Raw genomic sequence first — 18,314 nt, 5'->3', positions numbered from 1 at the left:
TGCCGGTTGGTCTTTTTCGAGGAATGTTGGTCAATCTCATGAGCTTCCCAGTATCGTCATGGCATCTCCCATCTTCCGCTCTTGCCACCCTCCTTGAGAACCACTCTCAAGCCCTCGATGACCATTGCCTTGTCGACCGCTTTACACATGTCGTAGACTGTCAGGGCAGCGGTTGACGCAGCTGTGAGCGCTTCCATCTCCACGCCCGTTTTGCCATCACAAGAAACTGTTGCCGCAATCTCAATCGCGCCTCCCTTGTTCTGGCCATTGGTTTCGTCTTCAATGTTTGCTTCCACAGGCGCCAGCTCGACCTCGGCATGCGTCAGAGCAATAGGATGGCACAGCGGAATGAGGTCCGGCGTCCGTTTCGCCGCCATGATGCCCGCTATCCTCGCCACTCCGAGCACATCTCCCTTTTTCATTTGATTCTCTTTGATAAGTCTGAGAACCGCCGGGTCCGAGAAGTACACAGTACATTTGGCTGTGGCCACGCGTTTTGTGGGTGTCTTGTCTGAAATCGAGACCATATGGGCCTCTCCAGAAGAGGTGACATGCGTCAGTTTCGGACCTTTGGAATCGTTGTCCTTGCCATCCTGACGGAACTGTCGAGATGTGCTCGTGAAGAGGCGTAGCTGCTGGAAACCAGAGGTGCTGCCAGAGCCCGGGACCGGAAAGCCGCTGAGAGGTACTGGTCCCTTGTTGGTAAGGCTGGTACTTGGCGCGAAACCGATGTGATGATGCCACCGAGAATGGTGCCGCTGAAATGTGGCTGGCGGATCTACGCTTGCTCCTTAGCCAAACTTGTCCCTGTTTGAACCAAGCACAAGCAAAGCCCTGAGCGTTGTGGGGAGGTAGGTAGGTGGTTCAAGATGTATGTCATGCCTCATATACGACTTTTATGTACCATTTTCCCACTCCAAACTCCAACCAGTGCACAGATGCCAGAAAGAAAGGGGAGAGAACCATCACCCACCGATCAGTATCATAGGCCTGTTTTTCATATGCTCCAGCTCGCCGAGGCCAGCGTGCTTTTCCTTCTTCCGCTTTACAGCCATACCAATCACGTTGAGGAGCTCCTCAGAGTTGGGTACCAACAGCTGTGATGATTGTTTCAAGCCGTCCAGGGCAATTTGCTTCAGCAACTCCAAGGCTTCCTCGTCGATTGGCTCGCCCCCGTTCACCTTTCGCAAGATGTCTCTTACGGAAACCTCGGCATTCCCAAAGAGGCACACCTTTAGGTTGCCGTCACTGGTGATCCGGAGCCTGTTGCATGTCCCGCAAAAGTTGTGGGTCATGCTCGTGACGAACCCAAGCTTGCCAACAAAGCCTGCCACCTGGAAGGTCTTGCTTGTGTCGTTCTTGTGGCCCGCCTCCCTTTGAAGGTCCGGATACCGGGAGCGGATCAGGTCCAGCATCTCTTGGTAGCTGAACATCTTGCCCTTGCTCCACTTGTTGCCGTCAAACGGCATGTACTCAATGAAGCGCACCTCGACATCCTTCTCCCGCGTCATTTCCACAAATGGCAGAATCTCCCGGTCGTTCACCCCGCGCATGACCACACAGTTGATCTTGAACTTGATGCCCGCGCCCGCGCGGTTCAGCTCGAAAATGCGGTCGATAGTCTTCTGTACGGCGCTGAATCCCGCCCGCCGCGTCATCAACTGATACTGCCATTGGTCCAGAGTGTCGAGAGACAGGTTTACTCCCGTCAAGCCAGCCTCTACCATGGCGTCCAGTTTGCGGTGGAGCGATAGGCCATTGGTGGTGAGGCAAAGCTCGCGAAGGCCGTGGGCTCGCAGGGCTCCGATCTGCTGCATCAAAGGCACAATATCCCGCCGCACAGTGGGCTCGCCTCCCGTCAGACGAATTTTGGTAACGCCCTGGGACACAAACAGAGACGAGAGCATCACAATTTCGGGGGTGGTGAGGAGCTCCTTCTGAGGCGAGAGGGGCACACCCTCTTCAGGCATGCAGTATAGACATCGTAGGTTGCATCGCTCAGTTACGGAGATGCGCAAGTAGTCGTGCTGGCGATCGAAGTTATCCGTGAGGAAATCGGAGAAGGGCCTGGCCTCGCGGATGCGATCCTTGCGAGAGCTCGATGAGGGCGGGGGCGTCGGTCTAATAACCCGGGAGCCGCGGTCAGCAGGGCTGGGGGGCAGTCGGTGTGGTGATGGAGGTTGAGGAAGAGGTTCGTCGACAGCTGGTGACGGCGCAGGCGAAGCAGAAAACGTCTGAACCCCTTGAAAGGGATGGGCGAGAGTCGCCGACGCAACACCTCGAAATTGTGACGGAGTCGTTCGGGGCCTTCTATTCGTCGTTGGCGTATGCAGCGTCCCGAGCCGGATGCGCTGGGACAGACAGCGCGCAACCGCACCCATAGTAGGTAGGTAATAACTAAAAGTGTGAGTTGAAGGCTGACTGACTGCTACTACCGGTATTCTGTCAGGGTGTTTCTGCAACAATGAGAAGGGTGGCGGGGCACCATGGCCAAGTTATGTTTGTTCCCGTCTGGAGGTGGACGCCGACTCCGCGGAGACTGGTGGGTGAGAGTGGTGACGGAGTGACATCAAGTTTGATCCAATAGATATCTTACAGATATCGATACGGGACATGTATCCAAGATTAACGAGAGGCCAGCATGCCGATTCAGGACCTGGCATCTGGCATCTACCCTTGACGATGCTTGGCTGCTGCTGATGACTGACATTTCCTTGTGTGACTCAGCAACTCCGTCGAGGGGAAAGAGTTCCCTTCATCGCCTCCTTCCCCCGCCAAAATGGCACAAGAGTGAAGAGACAGCAGGTGCACTCGGCAAAAAGCGGGTCACTGCGGACCGGCCCCAGATGCTCGGATGTCGGCGAGAACCAGAGGTCCAAGCTTCTAGTGTAGAGCGTAGAAAAGGTCCCCGCCATTCTTGGCAGCCTCTGTCCACCGGTCGCCTGGCACGGAACGTCAGGCACGCCGCGTTCATGAATTTTTTTGGTCCAAAGTACCGGCCCAGCCAACGACGCGACCAAGTACCCAGTACCTCGTCCCGAAAGCAACACCACTATCACCACCTCCGGACAGGACTGTTTATAGGCTATCTCCATACGAGCAATCGTACATACTCCCTCGCTCAGCCCTCACGGCCGTGTAGTGTTTGCTTCCCACTTTGGTGCTCGAGCAGCAGCCACGCATCCTGCGACTTTGCTTACGCAGTGTTTCCATCAGCAACAGCAACATTCAGCGATCAGGTCCTCCCGGCTACCTGCATACGCGTTGCATGATAATATCTACTACTTACTACCTAGCTATACTGCACGGACGGAAGGTGTGAGGCCATCTCTCTCTCGATTCTCCCTCTCTGCCTTAAGAAGAATATCAACATGAAGTTCTCCAGGAGCCTAAAGTGTGAGTGAGAGTGTGTGTGTGATATGATACTATACCTATGTCGACCATCTGGACGCAGGGCTTCGCTGACGCCGCCAATAGCATCATCGCACTCTGTCCCCAGTCCAGACGGCCAACATATTGCGACTCTTCTCTCATCCCTTGTCCATATCAGAGCCGTCCGCAGCCCAGAGGTTGTCAATGTGATCAAACTGCCCCAGGACTTTGCCGGCCCCATTCTCGGTTTCCAGTGGTCACCGTCATCACGCCTGTTGCTCATAGCTGGACCTGAACAAGTTCGCGTTGTTTCTGCGCTTGACAGCAGCTTCCATGCTGCCATCCGAACCGCCTCTGTGCCCGGCACGAAGCCAGCTTATGTTGGCTTTGGTGCCTCAGATGCCGAGGTCTGCGTGATCTCGTCATACGGCCTGAAGTTCTCTCTGTTCGATCTCACCTCGTCTAGGGCTGCCGAGATCAACACCCCCAAGGTTTTTTCTCCTTCGTCCGCTTCTAGATGCTTTTCTTTTCGGCCCCAAACACGTCATCTTGCCTTGCTCTCCAGAGTCTCTGGCAAAGACTTAATAAGCATTCACTCATATCCAACCAGAGAGTTGCAGAGGTCATGGGCTCCTGATACCATTGATGCCCAGGGAATTACATGGAGCCCAGACGGACGATGGCTTGTCGTCTGGGAATCAGCTGCGCAGGGACACAAAGTAATCTTCTATACGTCAGATGGACACTTGTTCAAAACCTGGTCAGGCCCTGCGAATCCTTCATTGGAGGACAGAGACTACGCCATTGGAGCCGGCGTCAAGGCGCTTCAGCTGTCAGCCGATGCCCGTTTCCTAGCTGTTGGCGATTGTAGTCGGTCAGTGTGCATTTTCAACATGGCTTCCGTAACAGAGACTATGCGCCTTCGTCATCCAAAGTCTGTTGCTTCCACAGAGACACTCCAGGTGGGTCCAGCAATCACTACACCGCACCTCCATGTGAAGGGCCTTCAACTGACTCGCATTCTATAGGTCTGGCAAGAGCAGATCGGCGTGTCGCAAACTGGCCCTATCATGCACACCTTCTTGCGGACTACGCAGGTCATATCCCCGGCGCCCCGGCTGCAGGACAACTCAGAGCCTGTGTCGGGCTGTGCGGCCATCTCATTCGATCCCACGTCGGCACTCGTAGCCACACGGCTGGAAGACTCACCCGGCACGGTCTGGATCTGGGATCTGGAGGCCGCAGAGTTGCGTGCAGTGCTGCTCTTCCACGGGAACATCAGCGTCCTGTCGTGGCATCCTCATGTTGCCGAGACACTTCTCATTCGATGCGAGGGCGAGCAATACAATGGCATCGTCTTTGTGTGGGACCCTCTCTCAGAAGGGCCTCGATCAGTTGACTTTTCCCAACACCTCCCTGGACTCAAAACAAGTGGCAAGCCCCGGGCCTCGTGGTTAGGGTCTGGTATGGCAAGTGGTCCGTCGCTCTTCTTCTCAGACGCCCAGCATTACGTACTGGGTTGTCTGATCGAACTGGACGAAGTTGCACCTCCGTGGGCCAGCCACCACAGTCCGGAGCCGAGCTACGCAGCAGAGACACGGGAAGAGTCGCCGCTCGAACTGGTTCCGGCAGAACAGGACGGTCCAGACAGGGCCAGAGCCGTTGAAGACGACGACGATGACTACAGCGAACTAGAGGACACCTTTGTGCACAAAAGGTAGAACGTCATCGCATCACTTGCACTTCGGTATTTGCCTGAAACTTTATGCCTTGGCGGGCAAGACAGTCAGTTGTGCAAACTTGAGTTCAATCCCCCCCCTCGCCAGCCGAGAGCATACAGGGCTTGGCGAATGATCCCTACGACCCAGGTACCTGGATAGCTGCCATTGGGCGATGCGGTCCGGGGAAGCCTGCCGTGAGTCAGTAGCCGTCTGACATGTCGGAACTCGACGAAGCTTCATGCAAGCCACAGCGGATTTGGACAGCTCAAGTCCAAGCCGACCTTCGAGTCAACGGCACCGGGGGCGACCACCACGTTTAGAGGAAATCTTGTCACATCGACGGGTGACAAGGCAGGGCGAAGTCCCACGGCTTACACGCGGTGTTACACTACTGCTTCAAGACTACTGCCAACGTCACCATATTGCTTTTCTCCTACCGATCTAATCTCGAGGGGGTGGGACGCCTGCTCTTCACCTTTCACGGGCGAAAGCTATTGCTCTCCGCAGGCGCTAGCTCAGTGTCCTCGCAGCAGCTCCGCTTCAGTTTGTCTTTTAGAAATGTTTGCTCTTCAGACTACTGTTAATACCCGCAGCAGCTAGCAGCGATTGGGGTCCTAAGGTGGGGGGAGGCTCAATGTCTCAGTCCCTATTCTGTTGGTGCTGCCCTTATTTGACCCGGAAGTAACTAGGCGCCGTCATGGTGTTCTTACAGGATTCCTGCAGCGTTATCACAGGTTTTGTCCATGGGGAATCTTCAACAGCACCCCATGCCAGGTTTTACCCTTGGTTCAAGCACGCGGTTGTCTTCGCCACAAACTTCAGAAGAATGTACCGAGATGTATCCGTATCTCAGCCAGCATCGGGAACTTACATAGCGGTGTGAGCGGGGCATGCTACGGCTGTCTGCGGGCTGCTGTTGAGGGTGGCGTTTGACTTCAAGCCTGGGTTGACTCTCTGTATGGTGACGACTCTCTGTATGGTGACGCCTCCCACATTCAGCCACAGCTTCTCCGCACAAAGAACGCCGGGGCAGGTCCTCGAACCCTGGCTCTGTTCCCCAGGGTTTAGCACACGAAGGACAAAACGGCACCTACACCATGTAACGTTATAGGTAGCTTGTATGTGACACCGCCATGGCTTTTGAGCCGCCTGTCATCCAGGCCTGTCAACTACTGTCAACTATCTTTAGTGCTCCCACCTACCTGGTAGTTGGTTGACGGGGGTGGTTGGCTCGATTCACCTTGTCTCCTGGACGAGAAGTTCTCACACCTTCTGCCTTTAGACACTCCCCCCGTGCAGGGGCGCTGTGGCTACCCATCATGCAGCTCGTTTCAGCTAGTCCTCGGGAGCTACATTGGCTCTCTCGGCCCGCTTCTTGTCATGTTGTCAGGCGTACGGCAACTCACCTCGGCACGGTCGAGACGCTCGTGAACTGTCGATAACAATCTACACTTTGAAGGGGTGTGGATTGAATCGTCAGTTGGTACTGGGTACAGTAAACAGCAACAAGGGCCGGGCGTGACGGACCAAGATCTCTACCAGGTTGCCGTATCGCGCATGCAGCCCATCTGCAGTTCAGGACGGAAAAAGGTTGGATATCACATCTGACAAAAGATGCCGTCTGCAAGCCCTTGGGCCTCCTTGGAAGGTGGTCGAGCTCTTCATGATCTGTTTTGGTTGAGAGGTGCCTGGGGCTGCCTTGTGGAAGATGATTGCCCCCCAAACCATGACGCCCCCAGCGGCATGTAGTATATATACCAGATATTCATTCTCCCTTTGTACCTTGGAACCCATCCCTGGCCTTCCTATTGTTCAACCTTTTGTCTGAATAGTTCCTGGCGTGATTTCATTTTGCTATGTCCACTTGGCTTGGAGTTTTAGCTCAGTCGATCAACGACCACGAGAAATATTCCGCCAATATTTTGCTATATCTTCACCTTCAGTTCGCCGGTCCTTTTAAATTTCCTTGAGCGCCTCGTAAGCCGTCAGTCTAGAAGAGTCGATCGCCTGAAACCAGCAGCCTCTTCCGCAGAAAAACCGAATCAAGTTAGCTGAACCCTGAACATCAAGACACGGCCGTGTCGACAATGTCTCGCAGCCAAGCGCATCACCAAAATCTGGTTCTTGTCACAGTCCCGCCGGGGAATATCACTGGGTTATATTACATCACTATTGCAAATGTAGCCGCAGTCCTTTTCGAACCGGCTTGTCTCTGAGGCTAACCCTGATGTCTCCCTGCAGTTCTCACACAGCACAACATGGAAAGATCTCAAGGCTTTTGTTTCTCAAGTCTGCGAGGTAGACTTTTGCCTGATCTATGACCCGACCGCGGGCTTCGTCCGGGTCAAGGGGCTGGAGAACTTTGAGAAGGCGTACAGTAAGCACTCTGTGTTTTCCTTTTGTTGATATCATTCCTAGCTAACGAAACTCACCCTCACACAGAGTTCCTAGACGGTAATACCCTTCACTACCGCTGCCTCCAAGCCGACGCCAGAAACAGAGACCAGTCCACCGTCGTCAAGCTCCCGCCCAACGACTACCACGCCATCATGCTCAAAGGCCACCAACGAGGCCGCGTAGTCGAAGACCCCTCCGCCCCCCAGCCAGCCCCAGACACATACTACGCCTACCCAACCAACCCTGACCCGGTCGACACCATGGGACGCAACTCAGAGTGCACCTCCCCGATCCAGTACACCACCGACCAAACCTGGCCCTCCTACCCAGCCTACACCACCACCCCTCAAGAATACCCCCCCACCACCCTCCCCTACCAAGACCTCCCCGTTGCTCAGCCCTTCCCTGGCACCACCCTTTACCCCAACCCAGGGGAAACCTACTACCCCGGTCCCCCAGGCAGCAACACCACCGAAGGATACTACCCCGCCCCTCCACCCCAAGAATTCTTCGACCCTTCCTCCTCCCTCACCAACGAGTTCTCCTCCCTCTCCCTATCCTACCCCCCCTCATCGGACCTCATCCTCCTCGAAAACCGCAAGATCATCTTGCTAAACCTCGATAAACGCCGCCTCGACCAGTCGTACATCTCTTCTTTGCTATCCACCTTTTGCCCACCAGCGTACTCCACCGCCATAGAACAAATCGAGATTCCTATCAGTTCCAGGTCCCGAGAAAACAAACCCAAGGGAACGGCGTTTATTACCTTCTCGTCGGCAGAGGTTGCCATGGGGGCGGTGGATTGTCTGAACGGGGTTGCTTTTGGGGGGAGGGGGCTGACGGCTAGGTTGGCGGAGGGGATTCCTGCTGGGAGGGATGGGAAGAAGAACAGGGGGGTGATGGAGGAGCAGAAGAGGGAGCGGAGGAGGGAGAGGCGGGGGGGTGGGGGTGATGGTGGGGGGGAGAGGAGGGAGGAGGGGGCGCCGGTGGTGGTGGATGGGAGTAGGGGGCGGCCGGTTATTGTTAATGGGAGTAGGAGGGAGAGGGGGGGGAGGGCGTGAAAAGACAAAAATGGGGGGTTTGGGGAAGGGTAAAAGTGACTTGATGATGATGATGAAAGAAAATGTATACGAGGTGTTTTTGGTGTTTGATGAGCATAAGGGGGGGGTAGTGGTCAAAACTTTCTTCTTTTTCTTTTTTTTTTCCAGGGGTCAATCTTTTCATAATCTTTCCTTTGGGTCATGAGGTCTATGATTGAATGGTGGTTCTGCATCCGCCATGCCCGGTACACGCTTTGCTCGCAATCATGTGGATTGATAATGCTTCAAAGTCCCGCTTGGGAGTGGCATGGCTCGCTTTTCACTTTGATGAGTTTCGACGAGCAAGCAGCACAACTCTCCCCCCTGCCAACGCCCCTCATGCCTCTTTATACTATGCCATTTTCATACGTGTAGTTTAAAACCAGCCCAAGTTGATTGCTCTCTGAACCCCCCGTCGAGGTTGTCCTTCTACAGCCCGCCAGCCATTTGCTTCACTGTCCCTCTATTCATACCAAGACACCATATCAAAACAGCCTATTCCTACATCAGGTCATCATCCCCATCAATTGGGCAACCTCTCCCTCTCCTCCTCCCTCCTGGCCCACCCCTTAAACCACTCCAACGCCTCCGGATTAGCAACACTAGCATTCGTCCTCACCTGCATCCCGCTCAAAATCTGCTTCACCGCCACCTCAATCTTCTTCCCATTCCCCGTCTTCGGCACCCCCCCTCCCGCCTCTTCAATCACCCACCGGCACATGCGCTCGCGCTCAGCTCCCGTCTCACCACCTCCCCAATCCGCCTCCTAACCCCCTCATCAAACCCTTTCCCTTCTTTCATAACAACAAACAAACAAACCGTCTCATCCCTATCCCTCTCCCTCCGCCTCCCCACACAAACCGCGTCCTCCACCTCCCCCCCAAAATGTCTCGTCAGCACATTATAAATCTCCGCACTCCCAAACCTAACCCCCGCCGGCTTTAGCACCCCATCACTCCGCCCCAACATGACCAACCCCCCCGTTTTCGAGTCAGGAATCTTGACAAAATCCCCGTGATGCCAGATATTCTCCCCAAACCTCTCAAAATACGCAGAGCGGTACTTGTCCTGTCCAGCAGGGCCGAAAAAGGTTAAAGGCTGGCAAGGAAACGGCTTGAGACAGACCAGATCGCCTTCCTCCCCTTCAGTCGTGACCAGCTCCGGTTCGGCGGATGAAGACGCCGAATCCATGACCGCAATCGCCATCCCAAGTCCCGCGCACTGAATCTCCCCAACCTTGACGGGGAGTAAAGGACAGGGGGCCCCAAACAGGGAGATGATGTCTGTTCCGCCTGTGATACTCGCCAGGTTGACACGAGAGGGAAAAGCTTGATACACAAACGAAAAGGTTGAGGGGGGTAAGGGGGAGGCGGTGGAGTAGATTGCCTCCAGTCGAGAAAGGTCAAGGTTGTGCTCTGACGCAATAGGGATGACGCTGTTCGCTTCGAGGGTGGTGAGGTACGCGGCTGAGGTGCCAAAGTGGGTTACCCTCAGCTTGGAGAGGAGGATGGGGAGGGAGAGGTAGCCGTTCGGTTTGAAGGGGCTGCCCGAGTAGAGAACCAAAGAGGCGCCGCAGGAGAGGGCAGAGACGGACCAGTGGTGCATCATCCAGGAGGTGGTGGTGAAGTACAGCATCCTCGAGGCTGGGGACAAGGAGCAGTGGAGGTAGAGTTCCTTCTTGTGCTGGAGGAGGGTGCCAGCTGCGGTGTGGACTATCGCCTTGGGGAGGCCGGTGGTGCCGGACGAATAAAGGACGTAGAGGGGGTGGGATGGGGGTAGTTGGGTGAAGACCAGAGGTTGGTCGGTAGAGGAAGACAGGAAGGAGTCATGCTCCTCTGCTCTGACGCCCAGGTTGCGGAACTCATCGAGGCCGGTCTCAAAGTTGGGGAGGCCTTTGATGATGACGACGGTTTCGAGACCGTGCTGCTTGAGAGCCTCGACGATTTCGAGCGTCTTGGCCTTGCCGGACCATTCTTTGCCGTTGTAGAGGGTGGCGTTGTCGGAGAAGAGAACCTGGGGGCGGATCTGAACGAGACGGTCGAGGACAGCGCTGACGCCGCTGTCAGGGCTGATGCCAGTCCAAATCGCACCGAGGGTGGCAGCACTGAGCAAGGCGACGAGAGCCTGGACGTGGTTGGCCACGAAGCCAGCAACGACACTGTTTTCTTTCACTCCAGCAGCACGGAGAGCATTGGAGCACCTGCGTACTTGATCGCGGAGCTCGGCCCATGTTGTCTCCGTCAACGCATTGTCATCCTCCGTAGCGGTGATTACGGCGACGGCATCCTCGTCGACATCGGCGTTGGCTGGGAACAAGAGGTTCTCGGCAAAGTTCAGACGCGCACCGGCAAAGAAGTCGGGCCTCGGGAACATGGGGGCATCAGGAGCCAGGACCTGAGGGCATTGTTAGCAAACACAGGAAACGGAGGTTCTGTGATAGGGTGGTATGGGCGACCAATTCAGGGGCTCAATTCAGGGGCTCAGTTCAGGGGTTACACTTTACACAGAAAACGCACCTGATCAAATGGCTTGGAAGCCTTGATGCCGGCAAAATGCCACACGTCCCCCCAAAAGTCGGCCACATTGTCGACTGACCACTTGTAGAGATCGGGATAATCAGCTAACGACAGCCCATACTTGGAGTTTACGTGCTGCAGAAACTTCCACATCTGGGTCCCCTCAGGGTCAGAGTGTCTCCAGAGCTCCGATGCCGTCATTGTGTCCACCACCACTTCTTTTTCCTTGAAAAAATTGGGGGATATCCGGCAAACTTGGAAAAGGCGATATGATGGAACGACACAATGTGTAGTAACGAATGGAGTGGCGGTGTTGGACAAATCCACAGTTTGAAACCGACAAAGAGAACGACGAAACAAAACAGTTGTTGATGACCCTGATGTACTACTCAACGGGGGGAATCCAGCAACGGGGAATGGAAAAGTGTCCCGCGGATTCTTCCTGGCGTTGCTCTCTTTCTCTAAACTTCGATCCCGACCCTAAAACGACTGGACCGAGTCCGGCGAAAGCCGACGCTTGCCACACGACACCCGAGGGATAACCAGAGAAGAAAGCTCCAGCAAGGCGAGACAACAAGCAGCGCAAACCGGAGGTCGGGGTCGGGCCACTGAACGGATGATGCAAGCGGCGGCATCCCTTCCACACTCGGCAGCTTTCCATGCAGGTACCGGTCTGTTTAACCCGCAGCGGCTGCTTTGACTTTCCATATGTTCGAACGACATCTCCAAAAGTTTAAGCTTGTGCCTTTTCCTTGATCTTGTCTTTCGGGAGCAAAACAAGCATTTCTTGGCCGGAGAATGATTCCGAGAGTAGAGCGAGAAGTACAGAGTGCGTACACCTGGGGAAGACCAAGCCCCTCCCCGAGCTTTTATAGCCCCGAGGTATTCGGCGGTGCTCACCGATCACTGCCCGCTCACCTCATCCGCGTATAATTATATTAACGCATGCGACGCTCCCAGCTGTCACCTCAGTTAGTCTCAGAAACACGCGTAACACTGGGGGGCTGCCACATGGGCAATGTGATAAAAGATGTTCGAAGCAGCCCGCAGCGGGTTTCGGGCAATGGAAAAGCCGTTAAGAAAGACATCTGATTTTGACGCAATTGCCGTGGTACAATCAACGGTTCGACGGTGGCAGACGCCGCCGGGTGGTTTGTTACCTTTCCAGTGGAAACTGTTTTGTAAAACTGTACACCGCTCGTTCGGTCATGCCACTTCCTTTTGGGTTCTCCATCTTCTCCAACCACTGCAGTTTTGTTGGTGTTTTTGTCTTGGGAGCACGCCCTGACCCTGACCCTGAAAGATTTCTGACATTCTCTGTGCCTCTTCACGATGGCGCTATGCTGCTCTGGGAGTGACAGCACGAGAGAGTGCCACTGGGAGCGGGCAAACAAGGAGCCCGATTGGCGGGACGCCCTCAAGAGATCCACGGACGGCGGGATACAAGACCAGACCGGCATCAGATTTTTTACAGCGTGTATTATCACCATCTCCAAATTGGGATATGCTGCTAATGCAGGGTGAAGGAGGCCGGTGTAGAGATAGACCGCTGTGCTCAAGTGACGCTGATGAAGCTGATAAAGCTGAATAATGATGGAATCATGACCCCCCTCACCTCACTCACCTCACTCACGCCCCGCCCCTCAATCAGTCAGCCCCGGAAGCGCACCGGACGTCTCGGCAACGGGAAGGGCACTGGGCTGGTGGAGGGTGGAGGGTGGAGGTTGAGGGTCGATGGTCGATGGTCGATGGTGGGTCGGGGTTGGTGATGGTGATCCATCATCACCCATGGGTGTTGGGTGCTGCAGGTGTGGTGCTGTTGGTGAGCGACAGGGGGCCGCAGGGCGTGGTCAAATTACCAGGTGGCCAAGGTACACGGCAAGGCCCCTCCACTTAACCCTGATGGGATGCTAGCAGCAGCGCGCGCAGACCACCCCAATCCACACCTGGTTCCAGGGCATCCGCCAGCGACCGGTAATTTCCTGGCGAGGCGTTCCCCTGGCCTCCATCTCTCTCCGCCCTCTTCGAGTCTGTTTTTTTTTCTTTCTCACTTGATTAGATTCCTCGCCCTGTCAGACCAGCCCTTCCTTTTCTCAAACCTCACGTCTCTTGTTCTGCCAGCCCTCGCGGATGAGAGTTTGACCTCGGAAAACAACAACACCACGAACAAGCTCTCAAGACCCGCGCGTGCGTGCAGAACAGCAGGGCGAGGGCGTTTTACTCATTCTCCAGTACGAATAACTCGGTTCTATTGTTTCCCGCCGTTTCGATGCCGCGAAAGCTCACAAACCCTTTCTCGACCAGCAGTATGCCACAGTCAGAAAGGGCTGGGGAGCGACGGGCCTCACACTCCAAGGGCAACCGCCTCGTTGGTTTCTTCTCGTCCAAGGCTAAGGAGCAATCGCATTCTCAACAGCAGTCGTCTGTCTCGTCGCCCTCGGCCATGTCGCTGCCCACCATCTCCCTCTCGGCCGCCGCTGCCGGAGAGCAGCACCTCGACGAGCCCCCGACCACTCTGTTCGAGCCTCCTTCGGCCGACGAGGCCCGCAAGGAAGAGCGCGCCGCGTCCCAGTTTGGCCCCCTGCTTCATCCGACTCACCGACACGTCAGCCAGAGCTTCGGCCAACCGCTCGAGACCCCGATCGAGGATGAGCCTCCCTATTACTTTGTCCTTACCACCTATCTCAGCTACCTAATCCTAATCTTCTGCGGCCATATTCGCGACTTCTTCGGCAAGCGCTTCGGCAACAAGAAGCACTACCAGACCCTCAAGGCCCAGAACGGATATGCGCCTCTTAATGATGACTTTGACAACTTCTACGTCCGGAGACTGAAGCTCCGCCTGGACGACTGCTTCGCCAGACCTACTACCGGTGTTCCTGGCCGCTTCATCACCCTCATGGATCGCAAGTCGGACGACTTCAACCGCACCTACAAGTTCACTGGCACCTACACTCAGACCCTCAACATGAGCTCCTACAACTACCTCGGTTTCGCCCAGTCCGACGGCCCCTGCGCCGACGCGGTGGAGGAATGTGTGCGCAAGTATGGCCTTAGCTCTGCCAGCCCCCGTGCTGATTCTGGTACCAACGATCTTGCCGTCGAGGTGGAGCGCGAGGTGGCCCAGTTTGTTGGCAAGCCTGCCGCCATGGTCTTCTCCATGGGTTTCGTCACCAACGCCGGCTCTTTCCCTGCTCTGGTGTCCAAGGGCTGCCTGATCCTCTCTGACGAGCTCAACCACGCCTCGATTCGCATTGGTGCCCGTCTCTCTGGCGCTGTTATTCGCTCGTTCAAGCACAACGACATCGGCGATCTCGAGGCCAAGCTTCGCGAGGCTATTTCTCAGGGCCAGCCCCGCACTCACCGCCCCTGGAAGAAGATTCTCGTTGCTGTTGAGGGTCTGTACTCGATGGAGGGTACCATGGTGGATCTCCCCGGTGTTTTGGCTCTCAAGAAGAAGTACAAGTTCTTCCTGTATGTCGACGAGGCTCACAGCATCGGTGCCCTCGGCCCCCGTGGCCGCGGTGTTTGCGACTACTTCGGTGTGGATCCGGCCGAGATTGATATCCTCATGGGTACTTTGACCAAGTCCTTCGGCGCCAACGGTGGTTATGTTGCTGCCGAGAAGCACATCATCGACAAGCTCAGAAGCACAAACGCCGCCACTCTCCTCGGCGAATCCCCTGCTCCTTCTGTTCTCATGCAAATCCTGGCTTCCCTTCGTATCATCACCGGCGAACTTGCACCTGGTCAGGGTGAGGAGCGTCTCCAGCGCATTGCCTTCAACTCTCGCTACCTTCGTCTTGGATTGAAGCGTCTCGGCTACATCGTCTACGGCCACGACGACTCGCCCATCATTCCCATCATGCTTTACCACCCCGCCAAGATCGCCGCTTTCAGTCACGAGATGCTCAAGCGCAAGATCTCGGTCGTCGTTGTTGGCTACCCCGCCACTCCTCTCATCAGCTCCCGCGCCCGTTTCTGCGTCTCTTCGGCTCACAACAAGGAGGATCTGGACCGTGTTCTTGCTGCTTGCGACGAGGTTGGCGACATTATCCAGATCAAGTACTCCACCGGTTTGGCTGGCGGTGCTGAGCCTCTGCCGGAAGGTGTCACCCCAGAGATGGAGAAGGAGTGGCGCAAGGCCAACGGTCTGGAAGGTGTCATCAAGCCCCCAAGGTGGAAGCTCGAGGACGTGCTGGCGCGCGGTGTACAAGATGCCAAGGTACCCTTGAGATAATTCCCCTCTCTGGGATTTCCTTGCTTGCAACGACAAAAAGTATACATGTGCGAGTTACTGTACATAATCACGGGGAAAGCGGGCGTGCTGGCGCGATCTTGAGCATTCCCCTTTGACATTCTACTATTGGGGGTTTTAGAGATATCCTGTCCAGTTTTCCATTGGAGCCAGGTGTTCATTCGGTATAATAAGCATCTATGAGAAATGGGTGGGGAGGGGCTTGGGGGGGTGGTACAAGGTGCAAGGTTGGCTGGCTTTGGTGTCCGGGTTTAATTAATGTGGAATGTTTGGCACGGCTGGGAAACACAAAGGGCCTGGGATGGATGGATGGATGGGATGGGACGAATGAATGGATGACAGGTCAAAGATGGAGGGACGCGGGGGGGAAGGGGTGGAAGCGTGTGTGGTGTGTACCCGGACAACCTTGGGCTTGTATATTTCTATAAAGCATGGGAAGCAGGAGTTGGTTGTGCGTCTTTTTTTTCGGAGGCGCAAACACTATGAAAATGAATAGAACCTCAGCCGTTTTACCAGCTCGATGGTATCGGTGTAGAGAAAAGAAATCTTGAGGAATAGATCCGAACCGTATATTTAATGTTGTTTTCGCATGCACATGGTTTGAATTCGAGCTTTTTTGTACATGTATAAAAGGGGACAAGGTTGCAAGTTTAGACTTTCAATTTCCGGTCACGTGGTACCGCGTTCTCTCAACGCCACGGCTATACGCGTCCATCAGGGAATCTGCTTGCACCACTATAACCGTTTTCGGAGCTACCTAGCCAACATCGCCATCACTTTTTCTCTGGCCCTGGCATCACTTGTACTTTTGTTGCGACGAGGTAAGAACCCGGTGCCATTCAGACTCGTTGACTACAGTCGGCATCACTGTCAAAAATCGCCTGTCTCAGAAATAATCAAGACCACGGCAGGCATAAGTGCTTGGTAAGTCAATTTCTTGATGGGGACAATTTCGGGTTGAAGAAGAAGCCGCTGGGTCACGCCTATTCTTCTGGTTGCTCACCCACTACAAAAGCCTTTCTTGAACCTCGAGCTCGCTTGCTGTTTCCGCCAACCAACAACTCTAACTAACTGCGCAACACAGCTCTACGAATGGCAAAGCCTTCTAAAAAGAAACAACAGACCCTGGAAGCGACCTTAGGTACGTTTCTCTCTTCCTCCAAAGAAAAAATCGCTAATATTTTCCCCGCAGGTCGTCCAAGAGTCAAGCCTGCCGTGATAACCCCCAGAAAAGCAACTCCAACCAAGGGCTCGCCATCCAAGAATAGCGTGATCGCCATGCCACCACCTCCTTCCGCTGCCGCAAGCAGCTCTTCTCCAGGTGGAAACTTTATGACTTCCTCCCAGGTCATACTCAGCAGCGCAAAGAAGACAAGGTCAAGACCGTCGCTCGCCTACCCCAAGGAGCTCGACCAGTCTTCGTCTGCGACCGAGGATGAGCCGCCTGTCAGCTCAACCAGGCAAACGTCCAAAGGGAAGGAGAAGGCCATCGTCATCAGTGAGGACGATGACGATGACGAGGATGAACGGCCCACCAAGCGGGGAAAATCTCGTGGCAAGCCAGCTTCCATCTCTTCGTCGTCAGCATCTCCAAGCCCCGTGAAGGAATCTACCCCGAAACAAAAGCAGCAAGCTCCAGCGGATTCGGACGAGGAGTCAGACGATTTGCCTATCGTGACGCCCGTTTCATCACGTGTCAACAGGAAGAGGCGGCTTGCGGTTGATAGCGATGATTCAGACGACATGCCTTTGGTCTCCTCGCCCGTGAAGAAGCGGAGATTGATCCGTAGGGGCTCTTCACCGGTAAAACAGCAACAGAGCGACTCTGATGAAGAAGAGGTCGTTGCACCTACCCCGAGACTGCGGTCTTCACAAACCCCACGAAAGCCTCTTTCGGCGAAGGAAAAGGCGCGAGAGATGCTTCGTCGGCGACGTGCCGGTGAGATGATCGTTGAGGAGGACGGGGAGGAGGAAGAGGACGAAGAGGAAGATGTAGAGCCACGCAAGGCGCTCTACGATACAGATTCCGACCACCTCGCGCTTTCAGAATTCGAGGATGAAGAAGACGAACAACAAAACGAAGTCGAGGCCCCCGAACCGTCAGAGCCTGACGGCAAAAAGAAGAGGAAAAAAGACAAGAAAAAGAAAAAGAAGAAGCTCAAAGCTCTCAAGGGCGACTCCGACGACGAGGGCACCGAAGCCGAAGCCGAAGACCTCGATGACTTTGTGGTGGAAGACGATAGCGACGAACCCATGGGTGCCCCGGACGACCTGATGCAAATGCCCCTCCAATTCACCCACCACGCCCGCAAGAAGCTCATCGAGCACTTCCGGGACGTTGTGGAGTGGCTAGTCCAAAACAAGATCAACCCCGGATTCGCCGAAAAGACCGCCGAGCTCTACCGCATCGGCTGGCAGAAACTCGACGACGAGGTCAGAGCGCTCGCCAGCTCAAAATTCACCTCGTCAGCGTGGAAGCCTGACTTTTACAAAGCCTTGCGTGCCAGGCCGCAGTACACTTCCATCGAAGTCGGCGCTTCAGCTCACGAGACAGTCTTTGGATCCAACTGCGAGGCGTGCGGCCGGTCAGGTCACCCAGCAACGTGGACGATTTCCTTTTCTGGCACCCCCTATGTTAAACGTTTTGGGATGGACTTTCTCCACCCGATTGAGCCGCCGAGTGACTGTGATTCCTCCTCCCAGTCCCAATCCGAATCTTACGACGTGGACGAAGACGGGAACACCATCCCCCCCGAAGAGAAGACGTTTTACGTCGGGGTGGTGTGCAACGGCAACGCGGAGATTGCGCACACGTTGATACACTGGAAGCATGGGCTGCAGGATTGGGTGGAGAGCCAGCTGATGGCGGAGGGGTGGATGCAGCCTGCGAGGTTGGCGGAGAGGGAGAAGATGAAGCTGAAGAGGAAGTATAAGCTGGTGGATAAGATTGTGGAGAGGTGGGTGGAGGGGG

General features: G+C 55.2%; 6 protein-coding genes across 6 annotated transcripts; 4 read left to right on the top strand and 2 right to left on the bottom strand.

Moving 5' to 3' along the window:
• Positions 1 to 56: 56 nt before the first annotated feature.
• On the bottom strand, positions 57 to 2,381 carry PODANS_7_6880 (uncharacterized protein; the record flags this gene model as incomplete). Its single annotated transcript, XM_001908011.1, has 2 exons — positions 57 to 778; positions 974 to 2,381. 2 exons carry the CDS (start codon positions 2,379 to 2,381, stop codon positions 57 to 59), a joined length of 2,130 nt encoding a protein of 709 aa, XP_001908046.1.
• Positions 2,382 to 3,371: 990 nt separating this feature from the next.
• PODANS_7_6870 (uncharacterized protein) lies at positions 3,372 to 5,093 on the top strand (the record flags this gene model as incomplete). Its single annotated transcript, XM_001908010.1, has 3 exons — positions 3,372 to 3,396; positions 3,478 to 4,334; positions 4,416 to 5,093. 3 exons carry the CDS (start codon positions 3,372 to 3,374, stop codon positions 5,091 to 5,093), a joined length of 1,560 nt encoding a protein of 519 aa, XP_001908045.1.
• A 2,087-nt stretch (positions 5,094 to 7,180) lies between these two features.
• On the top strand, positions 7,181 to 8,551 carry PODANS_7_6865 (uncharacterized protein; the record flags this gene model as incomplete). The annotated part of the gene is made up of 3 exons (XM_001908009.1): positions 7,181 to 7,273; positions 7,335 to 7,494; positions 7,545 to 8,551. The coding sequence occupies 3 exons, from the start codon at positions 7,181 to 7,183 to the stop codon at positions 8,549 to 8,551; spliced, it is 1,260 nt and encodes a 419-aa protein (XP_001908044.1).
• Positions 8,552 to 9,274: 723 nt separating this feature from the next.
• Positions 9,275 to 11,286, bottom strand: PODANS_7_6860 (uncharacterized protein; the record flags this gene model as incomplete). Its single annotated transcript, XM_001908008.1, has 2 exons — positions 9,275 to 10,963; positions 11,086 to 11,286. The coding sequence occupies 2 exons, from the start codon at positions 11,284 to 11,286 to the stop codon at positions 9,275 to 9,277; spliced, it is 1,890 nt and encodes a 629-aa protein (XP_001908043.1).
• A 2,068-nt stretch (positions 11,287 to 13,354) lies between these two features.
• On the top strand, positions 13,355 to 15,325 carry PODANS_7_6850 (uncharacterized protein; the record flags this gene model as incomplete). The annotated part of the gene is made up of 1 exon (XM_001908007.1): positions 13,355 to 15,325. The coding sequence occupies one exon, from the start codon at positions 13,355 to 13,357 to the stop codon at positions 15,323 to 15,325; it is 1,971 nt and encodes a 656-aa protein (XP_001908042.1).
• Positions 15,326 to 16,435: 1,110 nt separating this feature from the next.
• Positions 16,436 to 18,313, top strand: PODANS_7_6840 (uncharacterized protein; the record flags this gene model as incomplete). The annotated part of the gene is made up of 1 exon (XM_001908006.1): positions 16,436 to 18,313. A coding segment is annotated over one exon (1,878 nt), but the record flags the coding sequence as incomplete, so codon positions are not given.
• Between the last annotated feature and the right edge of the window lies 1 nt (position 18,314).

Source organism: Podospora anserina, chromosome 7 (assembly GCF_000226545.1).
Source record: "Podospora anserina S mat+ genomic DNA chromosome 7, supercontig 1".
Classification (NCBI taxonomy): Eukaryota; Fungi; Ascomycota; class Sordariomycetes; order Sordariales; family Podosporaceae; genus Podospora; species Podospora anserina.
This window is presented reverse-complemented; position numbering and strand designations above follow the sequence as displayed.